The 12,103-nt window shown below is 37.3% G+C and overlaps 2 protein-coding genes across 4 annotated transcripts; one reads left to right on the top strand and one right to left on the bottom strand.

The window, feature by feature from the left end:
• Positions 1–5,993: 5,993 nt before the first annotated feature.
• On the top strand, positions 5,994–7,241 carry LOC129765538 (uncharacterized). The gene is made up of 3 exons (XM_055765941.1): positions 5,994–6,294; positions 6,355–6,745; positions 6,800–7,241. The coding sequence occupies exons 1-3, from the start codon at positions 6,141–6,143 to the stop codon at positions 7,239–7,241; spliced, it is 987 nt and encodes a 328-aa protein (XP_055621916.1). The 5' UTR covers positions 5,994–6,140.
• Positions 7,241–8,593, bottom strand: LOC129767998 (zinc finger protein 300-like). 3 transcript variants are annotated; one of them, XM_055769341.1, is made up of 2 exons: positions 8,015–8,593; positions 7,241–7,954 (listed from the first exon to the last, which is right to left on the bottom strand). In XM_055769341.1, the coding sequence occupies exons 1-2, from the start codon at positions 8,260–8,262 to the stop codon at positions 7,267–7,269; spliced, it is 936 nt and encodes a 311-aa protein (XP_055625316.1). In that variant the 5' UTR covers positions 8,263–8,593; the 3' UTR covers positions 7,241–7,266. The 3 variants fall into 3 exon arrangements, with proteins under 3 accessions (XP_055625316.1, XP_055625313.1, XP_055625315.1); XM_055769338.1 differs by having other exon boundaries at positions 7,241–8,363; positions 8,428–8,593; XM_055769340.1 differs by having other exon boundaries at positions 7,241–8,400; positions 8,505–8,551.
• Positions 8,594–12,103: the final 3,510 nt, after the last annotated feature.

The following is a 12,103-nucleotide window of genomic DNA, read 5'->3' as shown; positions in this document are numbered from 1 at the left end:
CCACAGAACGATACCGCCCAGAACTCAACTGACAATAATCTCATAAAAGTCAATCGTGCCATACATATGTCATTTAGTCGAAGCCGATTCTTGATTTTGGCGCCAGTTCTGAAAAACCTGAAATTGATGTCAACATCAGGTTCAGTGATTCTACGCGCAACTGGTTACAGTTCATCCCCTCGATAGTTGTCGTTAGTTCTGTCTCTGTCAGCATTTATACAGATATAAATCGTAGATGAAGCGATCCAAATGTTGACATTATGTTTAAAAAAATGTAAAGTGGTCTTTGGTGAAATAAAAATCGATGTATGCTGAAAAACAAATCTACAAAAAGTTTTTCTTAGATCGAAAAGATCGAAAGTAAAAAAAATGAATTTTATCGATTTTCTCGAGTACAAAAGATAGATCCCAAAAATCGGAAATCGGAATGGAAAACATCGATCTTCTAAGAGTCGATCTGAGATCGCCCAATCCTACTTGGTACATGGCGCTTAACCGGAGATGCCTACACCCACCGCCAGATGTCACTGATGTTGGCAGGAAATCAATAAGAATGGTCCGAAAATGAGAATTCGAACCTGGAGTGAGGGATCATAAGTGTAATGACTGACTGCGTTGAGGAATTAAATTCTTGATCCGAAGAAACATAAATCGAATGCATACGAGGGCGGTCCGATAAGTACTTAGCTTCACGATAAGTAACCTCACTTGCGATACTTACACCATCGGGCAAGTATCGCAAGAGAGGTTACTTATCGTGTAGTACATTCTCGTAAACGGCTACTGTCAAAATTTCAGCCGAATCAAACTCGTAGTTTTGATCGTTTTTTTTTTTCAAAAAAACGTAGTTTTGTTTGGACCATGTGTGGAAGCGGGCGTGTCCGCGGATTTTAGAAAAATGGAAAAAAATTGAAATTCCGCCGTCGCCACGGCCAAATTGGTTAAATCGCACTACGAACTTCTGCCCCATCCACCATGTTCTCTAGATCTGGCCCCGTGCAACTTTTTTTGTTTCCAAAAGTCACTCGCCGGGCAGAAATTTGAGTCGAATGAGGAGGTCACGGAGGCCATGGAGGCCTACTTTGCAGACCTCGACAAAACGTGTTTTCCAGATGGATTAAAGAGGTTGGAGCATCGCTGGGTCAAGTGTATCGAGCTAAAAGGAGACTTTGTTGAGAAATAACCACTTTTCCAATTTTTTTGTTTTTTTTTGTAGGCGAAGTACTTATTGGACTGCCCTCGTATAACAGATACTTCGTGTTCCCAACAGGTATCTGTGAGGACGGATCATTGTCTTGTTTGACCATCATTGTAAGGCGTTTGAGAGAGAAAATTCGTCGCAAACAATCAGATATATGGAAAGACAACACTAGGATTTTGCACAACGATAATGTACCAACTCATCTATCGATCATTATGAATGAATTTTCAACCAAAAATGACACGAATGCGACCGTACTCCCCAGTGTGACTTTTACTATTTTCGAAACTCAAATTACCGCTTCGTGGAACCCGTTTTGACAGCATTGAATACATAAAAACGAATTCACTGAGTGAACTGCAGAAAATTCTCAAATACAGAAACAAGAAGATTTTCGATGACTGGTTTGTTCATTGGAAAAAGTGTATAGCTTCAGAAGAGGCCTATTTTGAAGGCGACAATATAAATTTAGATGATAAATAGAGCATTTTCTTTAAAATCACAAATTCCCGGTATATAATTGAGGGGCTTAGAATGCAAGGGGTGTAAATGATTTGTTCGATTTCTCTTCATCAACTTTTTCTTTAGTGAATAATTCAGCGCACAAAAAAGTTCCAATTCGATTTTGCTATAGAAACCGATAATTGAGGTTCTGACCTATCGGCCACATTGTCAAATAAGCTGGGAATGTGTTTGCAGTTAAGAGAAAGTCGATGAAGAGAAATCGATCAAGTCACTTACACCCCTTGCATTCTAAGCCCCTCAATTGACAGAATGTACATCCTTATACTTATGACAGACATACAGCTGTACTTGCGTTGTACTTCGAAAATTGTATGTCTGTCACCATGTACAGCGCTAAAACCATGCAAGCAACTCGGTACAATCGCTGTACCTGTACCGACCTGTTTTACCGCTGTACATGGCTACAGTTGTACTGTGCTCAGCGCCATAGACGGTTAGTGGTGGGTAGCATGAACAAGCAGAATCAAATCACTTGATAAACGTTCTTTTCATTGACATTCTTTTAAGTTAATAACTCAGATTGGAAACTTTTTTGTTGTGTTTGATAGTTTAGACACTAAATAAAAACCTTTTTCATTGAAATATGTGGTGGAAATTGGAAAAATATCTGATTGTCAGTTTGACATACGGTACAATGTACAACCAAAGTATGTCTGTCATGGTACGATGGTACCTGTACAACGCTGTACACGTACAACGCAAGTACAGCTGTATTTCTGTCCCTGGTATTAAATTAATCTGCATGTTTCTTCGAGCGCGTTTTTTAAAGGTAATACCAGGGACAGACATACAGCTGTACTTGCGTTGTACGTGTACAGCGTTGTACAGGTACCGTCGTACCATGACAGACATACTTTGGTTGTACATTGTACCGTATGTCAAACTGACAATCAGATATTTTTCCAATTTCCACCACATATTTCAATGAAAAAGGTTTTTATTTAGTGTCTAAACTATCAAACACAACAAAAAAGTTTCCAATCTGAGTTATTAACTTAAAAGAAAGTCAATGAAAAGAACGTTTATCAAGTGATTTGATTCTGCTTGTTCATGCTACCCACCACTAACCGTCTATGGCGCTGAGCACAGTACAACTGTAGCCATGTACAGCGGTAAAACAGGTCGGTACAGGTACAGCGATTGTACCGAGTTGCTTGCATGGTTCTAGCGCTGTACATGGTGACAGACATACAATTTTCGAAGTACAACGCAAGTACAGCTGTATGTCTGTCATAAGTATAAGGGTGCTCATACACTGTTTGACCGAAGCCAAATATTTGACTCTTTTTGACAGATAAAATTTGGTCAACGTGTACTGATCAAATATATTCTACACAAAACACGACAAGCAAATATTCAATTATTGGATGCCTAAAATATTTTTTCAGTTTGTTCTTCGAACCTGTCGGTACATGGTTAGGTTACCTTGGATATTTCAGTTGATTTTTTCCATGTTCGGTGTTTGATATTGTTTACTACTGTTTAAAATTGAAGAGTGGCAAACAAAATAGTGTTTGTACAAATATCAAATCAAACCTTATCTGTCAAAAAATATCAAATATTTGACCTCCGGGCAAACAGTGTACGGCCATCTCAATGTAACCAAAACCTACACTGAGAGAAATAATTGTAAATATAACGATTTTTTTGGTAAATACTACCAATCTATAGTCATTTTCGACCGTACTAATAAACACATATGTCAAGCAGAACCATGATTCGGAAGCCCAATATCGGCTACATTTTCTCGCCGAAAATGCACGTATCAGAATTATATCCTTATTATACCTCCGTATTGCCTTATGGGAACAATGAAAATGGTTAATACGCGCTTTTCTCACCAATTTTCAGATATGACAATATCCAAGCTTACTAATGTTATCGAGTAAAATATACTAAACTCTGGTAGGGATGCGGGTTTGTTGACAATATGTACAAAAAATTTGTACATTCTACTAATTTTGCATTACCAAATGTATTTAGTAGTTTTCGACCGAGGATTTTTCTAAGGGTACAAGAATTCTAGTATCCAAGCTAGATTTCCGTCGGGGGTCTTCGTAGCCACATTGGTTGCGCGTTCGCTTACTAAGCGATCGATCGTAAGTTCATTACTCTGGCCCTCAATTGACCATCCTCGTGTTATTATAAAACAACTACGTCCACGCAACAATCATCAGCGATGGATATCGATCAACGATCGATTCATCCGTACAACTGCTTTGCTCTGCAGGAAACATCGGGCTGTTGTCCTATTAGTAACACAACAGTGATCATATCAACTGTCTTCGCTGTCCGGTCTGCTGAACAATGGAAGAAAAAAAAGAATATTCTTGCGCCTAAATGGCTACTTTAATTTACAATTTATAGAAACCGTAAACATGTAACATGTACGCGATTAAAATCCGGCTCTGTTACAGCTAAAATGCTAATGAACCTAAATAAATAAACAAATGGGATAAAAAAACTGGTTTTGCAAACAAATAATGGGTAAATTTCATTGCACGAAAAAAAATTTGCCATACTGGAATCTAGCTTCACAGAGAAAGTCCTTCTCATTATCAAGGATTTAGTACTGTTTGTCTCTCATAAAAAAGGTTTGCTCGTAGGATCTTCCGATCAGTTCCTCAATTTTTAAATAAAAAAAAAATTAAATTTCTACAGCGTTTTTTCCGTGATGCAATTTGATGTGACACACCCTTTGCTGGCGCATTGGTCTGTCAGACCGAGAAATCAATAATTCGTTCATTTCTCAGAAAATATCAACACTACGACTTTGCGATTCTCTCTAGCTTCGTTATTCGTCGTTCGACATCGTTTAGAGTATCGCATGTGTTGTTACAAATGGGACGTGTGTCACTTTTTTAACACTTTCGGTCTGACACACCGACGCGAGTATAGGAGTAACTTTTTTAGACAAGTGCCTTTTTTCATATTCTATATTGTTGAATGAAATGTTTAAATTAATGTTAGTGGCGTGGAATATTTATTAAATATAATCATTACCGGACTCTTCTTATTTGATTTCAGTGCCTTTTGTAACTGGATTGAACGGATCCATATATTAACTATTTGTCGATATATTCGTCGCTAGATTCACGTTAAAAAAATATAAATGTTGGACTTTCGTATAGTTATTCGCTAAATATAATGGTCATACATATACAAACTTGTGAAAGAATTTCACTTGTGGAAGAATTGTAAACAGTAAACTATAAACTAATCGGTAGCTTATAGTAATTTTTAACAGTTACAGTTTCGGGGATACTTTTTTATAATGGACAATATCCACAAGAAAACAAGAAAAAGAAAAGGAAGTTCCTAAAATTCCTTTTATATCATCTTTTTATGCCCCATCTAAAAAAAAGACATTAATTCTAAGTTTACCAAAAAAACAGAGACAAAGAATATTAGAGATATGCAAATTTTATATTCCAGAACCTGTATCATCTGGTAAATACCTAGAAGGTCGTTATACATTCTTTTCTTCGATAAAAAAAACCCGAAAAACACGCAACAATTGCATGAAATGTAAAAAATATGTTTGTTTCGAGTATGCAGTTATGCTATTTTCTGATTCTTACTCCAATGAAACCACAATCGATTAATACGTTTTTATGCTATTTTATAGCTTTTCATACTTCCATGAATTATATTCAGTTGTCTACTTTTAATTAATAATAGTGAAAAATTTGAATTTCTTTATTTGTGTTAGAGTATCAAAAATTACTCTATTTTGATGAAGCTGAATTATATGACTATTAAAACATAATAAAGACGAAGAAAACATATGTTTTGGAGTTTTTTCATTCAATCATACCCTCTTCTTCAAATAAATGCCAACAAAGCCTGAAAAATGCACAATGGCAACAATACAAAGAAGTTCAATTTTCGGTCTGTGACACCGTGCGCGAGTATACGTGTTACGATTTTGCACGCGAGTACAGGAGGGTTAATAAAGGTTTGCTAGAAACCATTCCCAAGCAAAGAATGAATGAATGATTGTTGTATTGTTATTGAATTATAGAGGCTTTAAACTTTTCTGCTCATTCGCCTCTAACTAAAACAAAGATAATGCCGGCTCAGTAATATGATCGGAACATGATTTCTACATCTTTAGGAAGGTGCAACAATTTTCATTGCAGACACTGAAGCCAGTGAATCAATTCAAATAACTCTCTGCATCGGTTGAAAGATGGAATGCGATATAATTCAACTGAGAAACAACTCTAGCCTTCTGTGGGGTTTTATTCTCCAGTCTGGCACGCCGAGTTGTAAACACTAGAAAAAAATGACCAACTCAGCATAACATTACCCCGGCTGTAATCGCGTACTCGAACAAAGTCAGGTGAACTTTCTCAAGACCAGCCGTATTTTAGTATACATATTTTAGTCGGTGAGAATAGTAACTGCATCGATGGATTCTTTTATCGCAATACTGTTCTCAATTTGCTTCTCATTTCCGTCGACCTTTGGTTGGGATTTGTCCACCATCGGTATAAATGAATTTTCAGTGAAGCACGTGTCGCTGTACAAATCACGCGCCTTTCTCACGATAGACAGCGTAAACGGTAGGTTCGTTGAAACAGGTTGTGTTCTTCCAGTCGAATAATTTTACACTCGTTCGCTAGCTAGCCTTGTGGAAGCATCTTGGCCCGAAAATAAACCAGGACTTCGCCCTAGAATTCTCTCGGGAAATACTAACGAGTTAAGCGAGAGTTGCGAGGGGCTGACGAGCGTAATTGGTACCGATGTGGATCCGGTAGCTCGGCTCTGGATTCTAGATCGCGGTGATACAGCGGCAAACTGCAATCCGAAGCTAATTATACGCAGCCTTATTATTGCCGGAAGCAAGGAGATTCGGTATGATTTCAGTGCATCCAACAGAGTGCTTCTTTCGATAGTGGTTGATCCTATTCAAGCGATGGATGGGGATACTCGCGCCTTCGTCACCCTGGAAGATACCGATTATGTGTTGTTTTTCTCTCTTTTCAAACGCGCAGTGGGGAAAATGAAATTCGAGTATGATCGTTATTTGTTCGAAAAACATAGAATTTCATGATTTATTCTTAACAGACGGAAGGATCTATCGCCTATCAAACCAATCTCACTGTCCGAAGTCGCTGTCAATCAAAACCAGCTGTACATTTCGGACAGCTTGACCGGTCGATTGTTTTCACTACCTATCAAAACGATTCGCCAGTTGAATTTTCCCGAAGAAGGGGTACAGAAAATGATCCTCAAAACAAAGGTAAATTACCTTGGTCGATTGCTTGGACGAGCCAGTGGTCTAAAATTGGATCTGAGGGACAACCTTTACTATATTATCCCTCGCGACGGTGCTGTGGTGAAGTGGAAGCCGGGTCTTTCCTTGAAGGCAGAGAACCATTTAGTTATTTTCCAACGAGAGATAAATGTAAGTCAAGTTATCTTAGGAGTGGCTGGTAAAGCATGGATTGTGGCCAGCCAATTTGCTACAGAGGAAACCAAAAGACATTGTTTAAGAATAAACGCTTGATATTATTTTCTTATTTTATTTTTCCTCAACTTTCCGTTATAACAATAAAAGTAATTGCCTCGTCGGTTGACCCTGATTGTAGTTCGATGGTGTTGAAATCATCCAAAACATTATCCTCGATGAGGTACTCGTCTGTTGCCTCGAATTTTGCCGGAGCTCTTAGCTCTACAGGATCTGTATGAGCACGTATATGACGCTTGAATGAAGTGATATCCGAATACTTCTTCCCACAAAATTGGCATTCATGAGGTTTAAGATTATTATGTGTGTATATCATATGATGTGATACGTTACGGCGTCGAGCAAACATTTTATCACATAAATCACATTTGTGTTTTTTAGGACCAGTGTTGCGACGTTGTCGCGGTTTCTTTTCAACGGCTTCTTTACGTGTGGGTAATATTGGTTTTTCTGGTTTGGTTTTTCGACTTTTAGGCTGCTGCGCCTGTACTGCTGGTGCTCGTTCAGTCAGTTGTGGATTTTGATGATTTGTGATATGTTTCTTAAAGCATGTGCTGTCCGTATACGTTTTACCACAGATTGAACACATGAATGGTTTCTCCTTCACATGTATTAACTTCTCATGGCTTAGCATGTTCCGACGTCGGGCAAACATCTTGGAACAATAGGAGCACTTATAGTCCTTAATGTTGTTATGTAGCTTAAGGTGCGAAATCAGCGATGTTTCGAATGAGAAAAGTCGTGAACACATACTGCAAGAGTAAGGTTTTTGGTTAGTATGTATATTTTGGTGATCCCGAAAGGTAGACGACTTTTTGAAGCTTTTGTTACAAATGCGGCATTGATAATTTGTTGATGAATTTTTTCTTGAATATCCCATTTCCAACAATTTTCCAGCTTGTCGATTCGCTCCCTCATCATTTTTGTCTTCACTGAAATGTATAGATTCCTCTAAATCAATTTCCTCGTAGATACATGGATCCGCGGAATATTCGTCAATACAAGAAGTGGCCTCGTGGAAGGCTATGCAAGCTGCATCCTTGTTCTCTAATCGCTGCATAATGTTTTAAATTCACGAATAGCTTTCAAGCTTCCAGTCCTTATATTCAGCTATAAAATGGTTCGTCTCTGATACAATTATGAAATTGATTTCTTCATTTGCTGAAATAGTCTGACGAATGCTGAGAAGTCCTTGGTACTACGAAGAGAAGATAAAGGTAAATACCTATTTTTTTGTAGTGACTATTTCCAGTCACTACATCCGAATTTTATATTACAAAACGATTCAAAATCAAAAATTACAAAATAAACCAATGTTGAAGACATGAAATAACATGTTCAGCAAAACAAGTTTATCTGCCTTCCAACGGAGATATTACTACTGTTTTTTTTTAACAGCTGATTTTTGCGTGAAATATTTCATACGAAAAATTCTCAGCGAAAAATCAATTGGAGAAATATTTCTATTTTCTTGTTTCGTATTTCAGGCCTATATTCAGTACGATTGTGTAACATTTACCCGAAACCCACTCAGCCGAAAGACATTCACCCGAATGCGACAGCTACCTGAATGTAACATCTACTCGAACTGACACTTACTTGAATGCGACATTTACCCCAATGCAACAATTAACCGAATGCAACAGTTACCCGAATGTAAAATTTACCAGAATGCGACAATTACCCGAATGTAACAATTACCCGAATGTGACATCTACCCGAATGCGACACTTTGCTCGCGAGAGGCCGCCGCTTCCGACGGTGGGTCAGCGGCCAACTCGGATTGCGTCACCTCGGCGGCTTGGTTCCGCCTCGGTTCTTAATCCTCGTCTTCGCCCCCATTACATTGATCTCAGAATAAATTCCATCAGGAAATAAAAAAAAATCATGATGAGAACTACGCTACGGTGGTTAATATTTAAGCATAATTTTTTTCTTTATCTATTCTTTTCACATTTTCATTTAATTTTTTTATGTTGAAGTTACCTGCTTAATTTCCGGAATATTCCATAACCCATGCTCATTTTTGAATGATCTCTTGGCCTTTAAGAGTAATACGGAAAGGAAACAAGACAACATTACCGACTCGGGTATTAAAAATAAGTTGAAAAGAAAGGTAGCTTCCACAATGAAGCGAGCTGGTGTGTCACGTCACTCGCCGCGTTGAATAAGGGGGAAAGACTATGAAAATGGAGAACCCGTTGCTTCTGCTTTTGTATTATTGGAATCGTAATCCAATTCGGATTCGGATTTTGAAGAGTATATTCGCGTAGACGACATTAAGCTTCGTGTGCTTTCATTGGGAGGTAAAAATAATGTTGTATATTCAGATGGAATAAACATGCTTTCAATATCAAAATTATGAATGAAAATTTACTTTAACGTATCGTTTTTTTTATTTTATGTGATGATATAAGAGGTTTTTTTCGAAATTACTAAAGTATATTGAACGAAAACTGTGTCTGATGATGATTTTATATTATAAAAGTAATTATTTGTGGAACAAGCAGGAAATGCATCGACAAATGGTTAAGTGAGTGTCAGAACTACATGTGTTAGGTACTCAAACAATATGAAGCAAAAATTTTCATTCAAACTTTTATATTTTTACACTGCACTTGGCCCTTCTGATCTGATAGAGAATAATTTACCTCCCAAGCACTAATATCGCCACCAAACGTCGACACTGTACTTTTGTCGTCGCAAATATAAACAAATCAGACTATATAACGCACAACAACAAACCACCGCATTCGTGAAACTGAAAACGTTTTTTTTATTACAGAGTCAGTTTGGAACTAGCTCAGTTTAAAAAACGAACTATTATTAGACTGTGTGGCGCTTCACTGACACGAGTAAATACTCAATACTAAAGTAAAATGTATGAGCGAAGTGTTCCGATGAACAATTGCAAATATAAATATGTATAGAAGGTGTATTATAAATATGTATAGAAGGTGTATTGTGCTCCCGTGGCCGAGTGGTTAGCGTCAAAACCTAACATGCCGGGGGTTCGGGTTCGATTCCCGTTCTGGTCGGGGAAATTTTTCTTCAAAGAAATTTCCTCTGACTTGCACTGTGGTCACGCGTATTCTAGAGCTTGCCACTCAGAATACATTCAAGGCGTGTTATTTGGCATAGAAATCTCAACTAAGTACTAATGAAAATGACGCAAGTAATACTACGTTGAGACGGCGGAGTTCCTCTAGGAACGTTAGTGCCATATAAGAAGAAGAAAGAAGAAGATAGAAGGTGTATTTGCATATGAAGTAAAATTCTCATTATACGCGAGCGTAACATGAGTAAATTTATAACACATACGAATTGGGGCTCTTTTGGTATTAACGAGTTCTTCCGCACAGTAACTCGATGTTGATAATTCCTTAATATTATCCTTCGTTGATCGTATTGTTTTCACATATTCACGTTGGAGGGCCTTAACTCTTCTCTTCGTTGGCCGAGTCATTTTGATTGAATGTAATACTTTTCCGTTTACTATTTTTGAAAGCATAGTCAGCCGTGGCAGTGTTCCGAGCTCTGCAATACAACTTTCTTCACCAATGTTAGAGTTGCTGAAACTTACATTATATATCTATTAATCGTAGAAATAATAATAATTGAATCGATATTAACACAATTTTATTCTATTGATTTTCATGACATGAAACGCTATGACTCAGAAATAACATTTTATTGAGCGGTTTTATAGCTGTTTTGATGATGTTGACTGGCATCATTGTCGAATAAAGAACGATGCTTTCACCAATACAAACCAAAACCATTGCGGAAAATTGAAAAACAAAAATTTAACTTTCGAAGCACTAGCTCGAGTTTTCCGGAGTTTGTAACTATACAGTGCGATGTCAGATGAAAATTTATTATACTTTGAGTAATCGATTAGAGTTTGGTTGATATTACTTGATGGGAAGTGTGCGAAAACAATCATTTTCTACACACTGTTTCGCAAAATTATTGAATTTCGGGCGAGGGGTGAGGGAGGGAGCTGAAAGAAATGAGCGCCATTGTGGCAGACATTTGTGGATAGCTTCCACCTTCACCTTAATGCCGATACGGATAGGACCATTGTTTTTCTTTTACAGTGTTTGCCTATTTATTATGTTCGATTAATAGAAATTGATGCCTGCAACAGAATGAGTTCACTTTGATTTTTGTTTTATAATACAGGTCTCATAATTTGTGTTAAACATAAATATTATCTATTAGATAAATCGGCATGTTCAAACAGGTTCAAACCTTTGTATGGGTATGAGGTGGGTCATCATCATCATAATTTTTGATGCTACGAATCAAAGCCGACTTGAGCTGTAAAGAAAAATATATATATCAGGCTGGAACTGAAGAAAATCGATTAAATTCGCTACTTTCTTCCGTGTGAATAAAAATTTGTGGGTGGTTTTCAAAGAATTTACAAACTATTATATCGCGTATAATGCTTCCTTTACAATGCAGGCTTTTAATCGCATGCGATATACTCACTCGCGATATTTTCCAGTGCAGCTTTTTACAATGGCGATATGGCAGCGATATCGCGCGATAATCTGTCATAATCTATCTGTCAAACCTGCATCCCTCTGATCATACTGCCATTATTTGTTATGGACAAGGTCGTACTAGATTGGTGGAATAAAATCATATCGCTAGAAATGTGAATGCAAGTATAAACTCCAGATTCTTAATAATTGAAAAACTAACGAATACAATCAAATATTAACAAAAATGTGTTAAAATAATTATGATTAGGCAGCAATACGCTTACAATAGGTGATCGATTCAGCTCTCACCTTATGAAGCGTTTCATATGTATAGAGCTGAACATTTATTTCGATATATCGTTCCACCCATCAAGCATATTTTGTTCCACCTGTCTGATGTATATAGTG

The sequence above is a fragment of the Toxorhynchites rutilus genome, chromosome 2 (genome assembly GCF_029784135.1).
Source record: "Toxorhynchites rutilus septentrionalis strain SRP chromosome 2, ASM2978413v1, whole genome shotgun sequence".
Taxonomy (NCBI): Eukaryota; Metazoa; Arthropoda; class Insecta; order Diptera; family Culicidae; genus Toxorhynchites; species Toxorhynchites rutilus.
The sequence above is the reverse complement of the archived record's forward strand: the minus strand, read 5'-3'. Positions and strand labels throughout refer to the sequence as shown.

Excerpts from the sequence above, each read along its gene's own strand:
- LOC129765538 (XM_055765941.1), top strand. The coding sequence starts at position 6,141 with ATGGATTCTTTTATCGCAATACTGTTCTCAATTTGCTTCTCATTTCCG. Across the intron at positions 6,295-6,354 it reads CACGATAGACAGCGTAAACG|CTAGCCTTGTGGAAGCATCT; the intron begins GTAGGTTCGTTG and ends CTCGTTCGCTAG. Across the intron at positions 6,746-6,799 it reads GTGGGGAAAATGAAATTCGA|ACGGAAGGATCTATCGCCTA; the intron begins GTATGATCGTTA and ends TATTCTTAACAG.
- LOC129767998 (XM_055769338.1), bottom strand. The coding sequence starts at position 8,262 with ATGCAGCGATTAGAGAACAAGGATGCAGCTTGCATAGCCTTCCACGAG.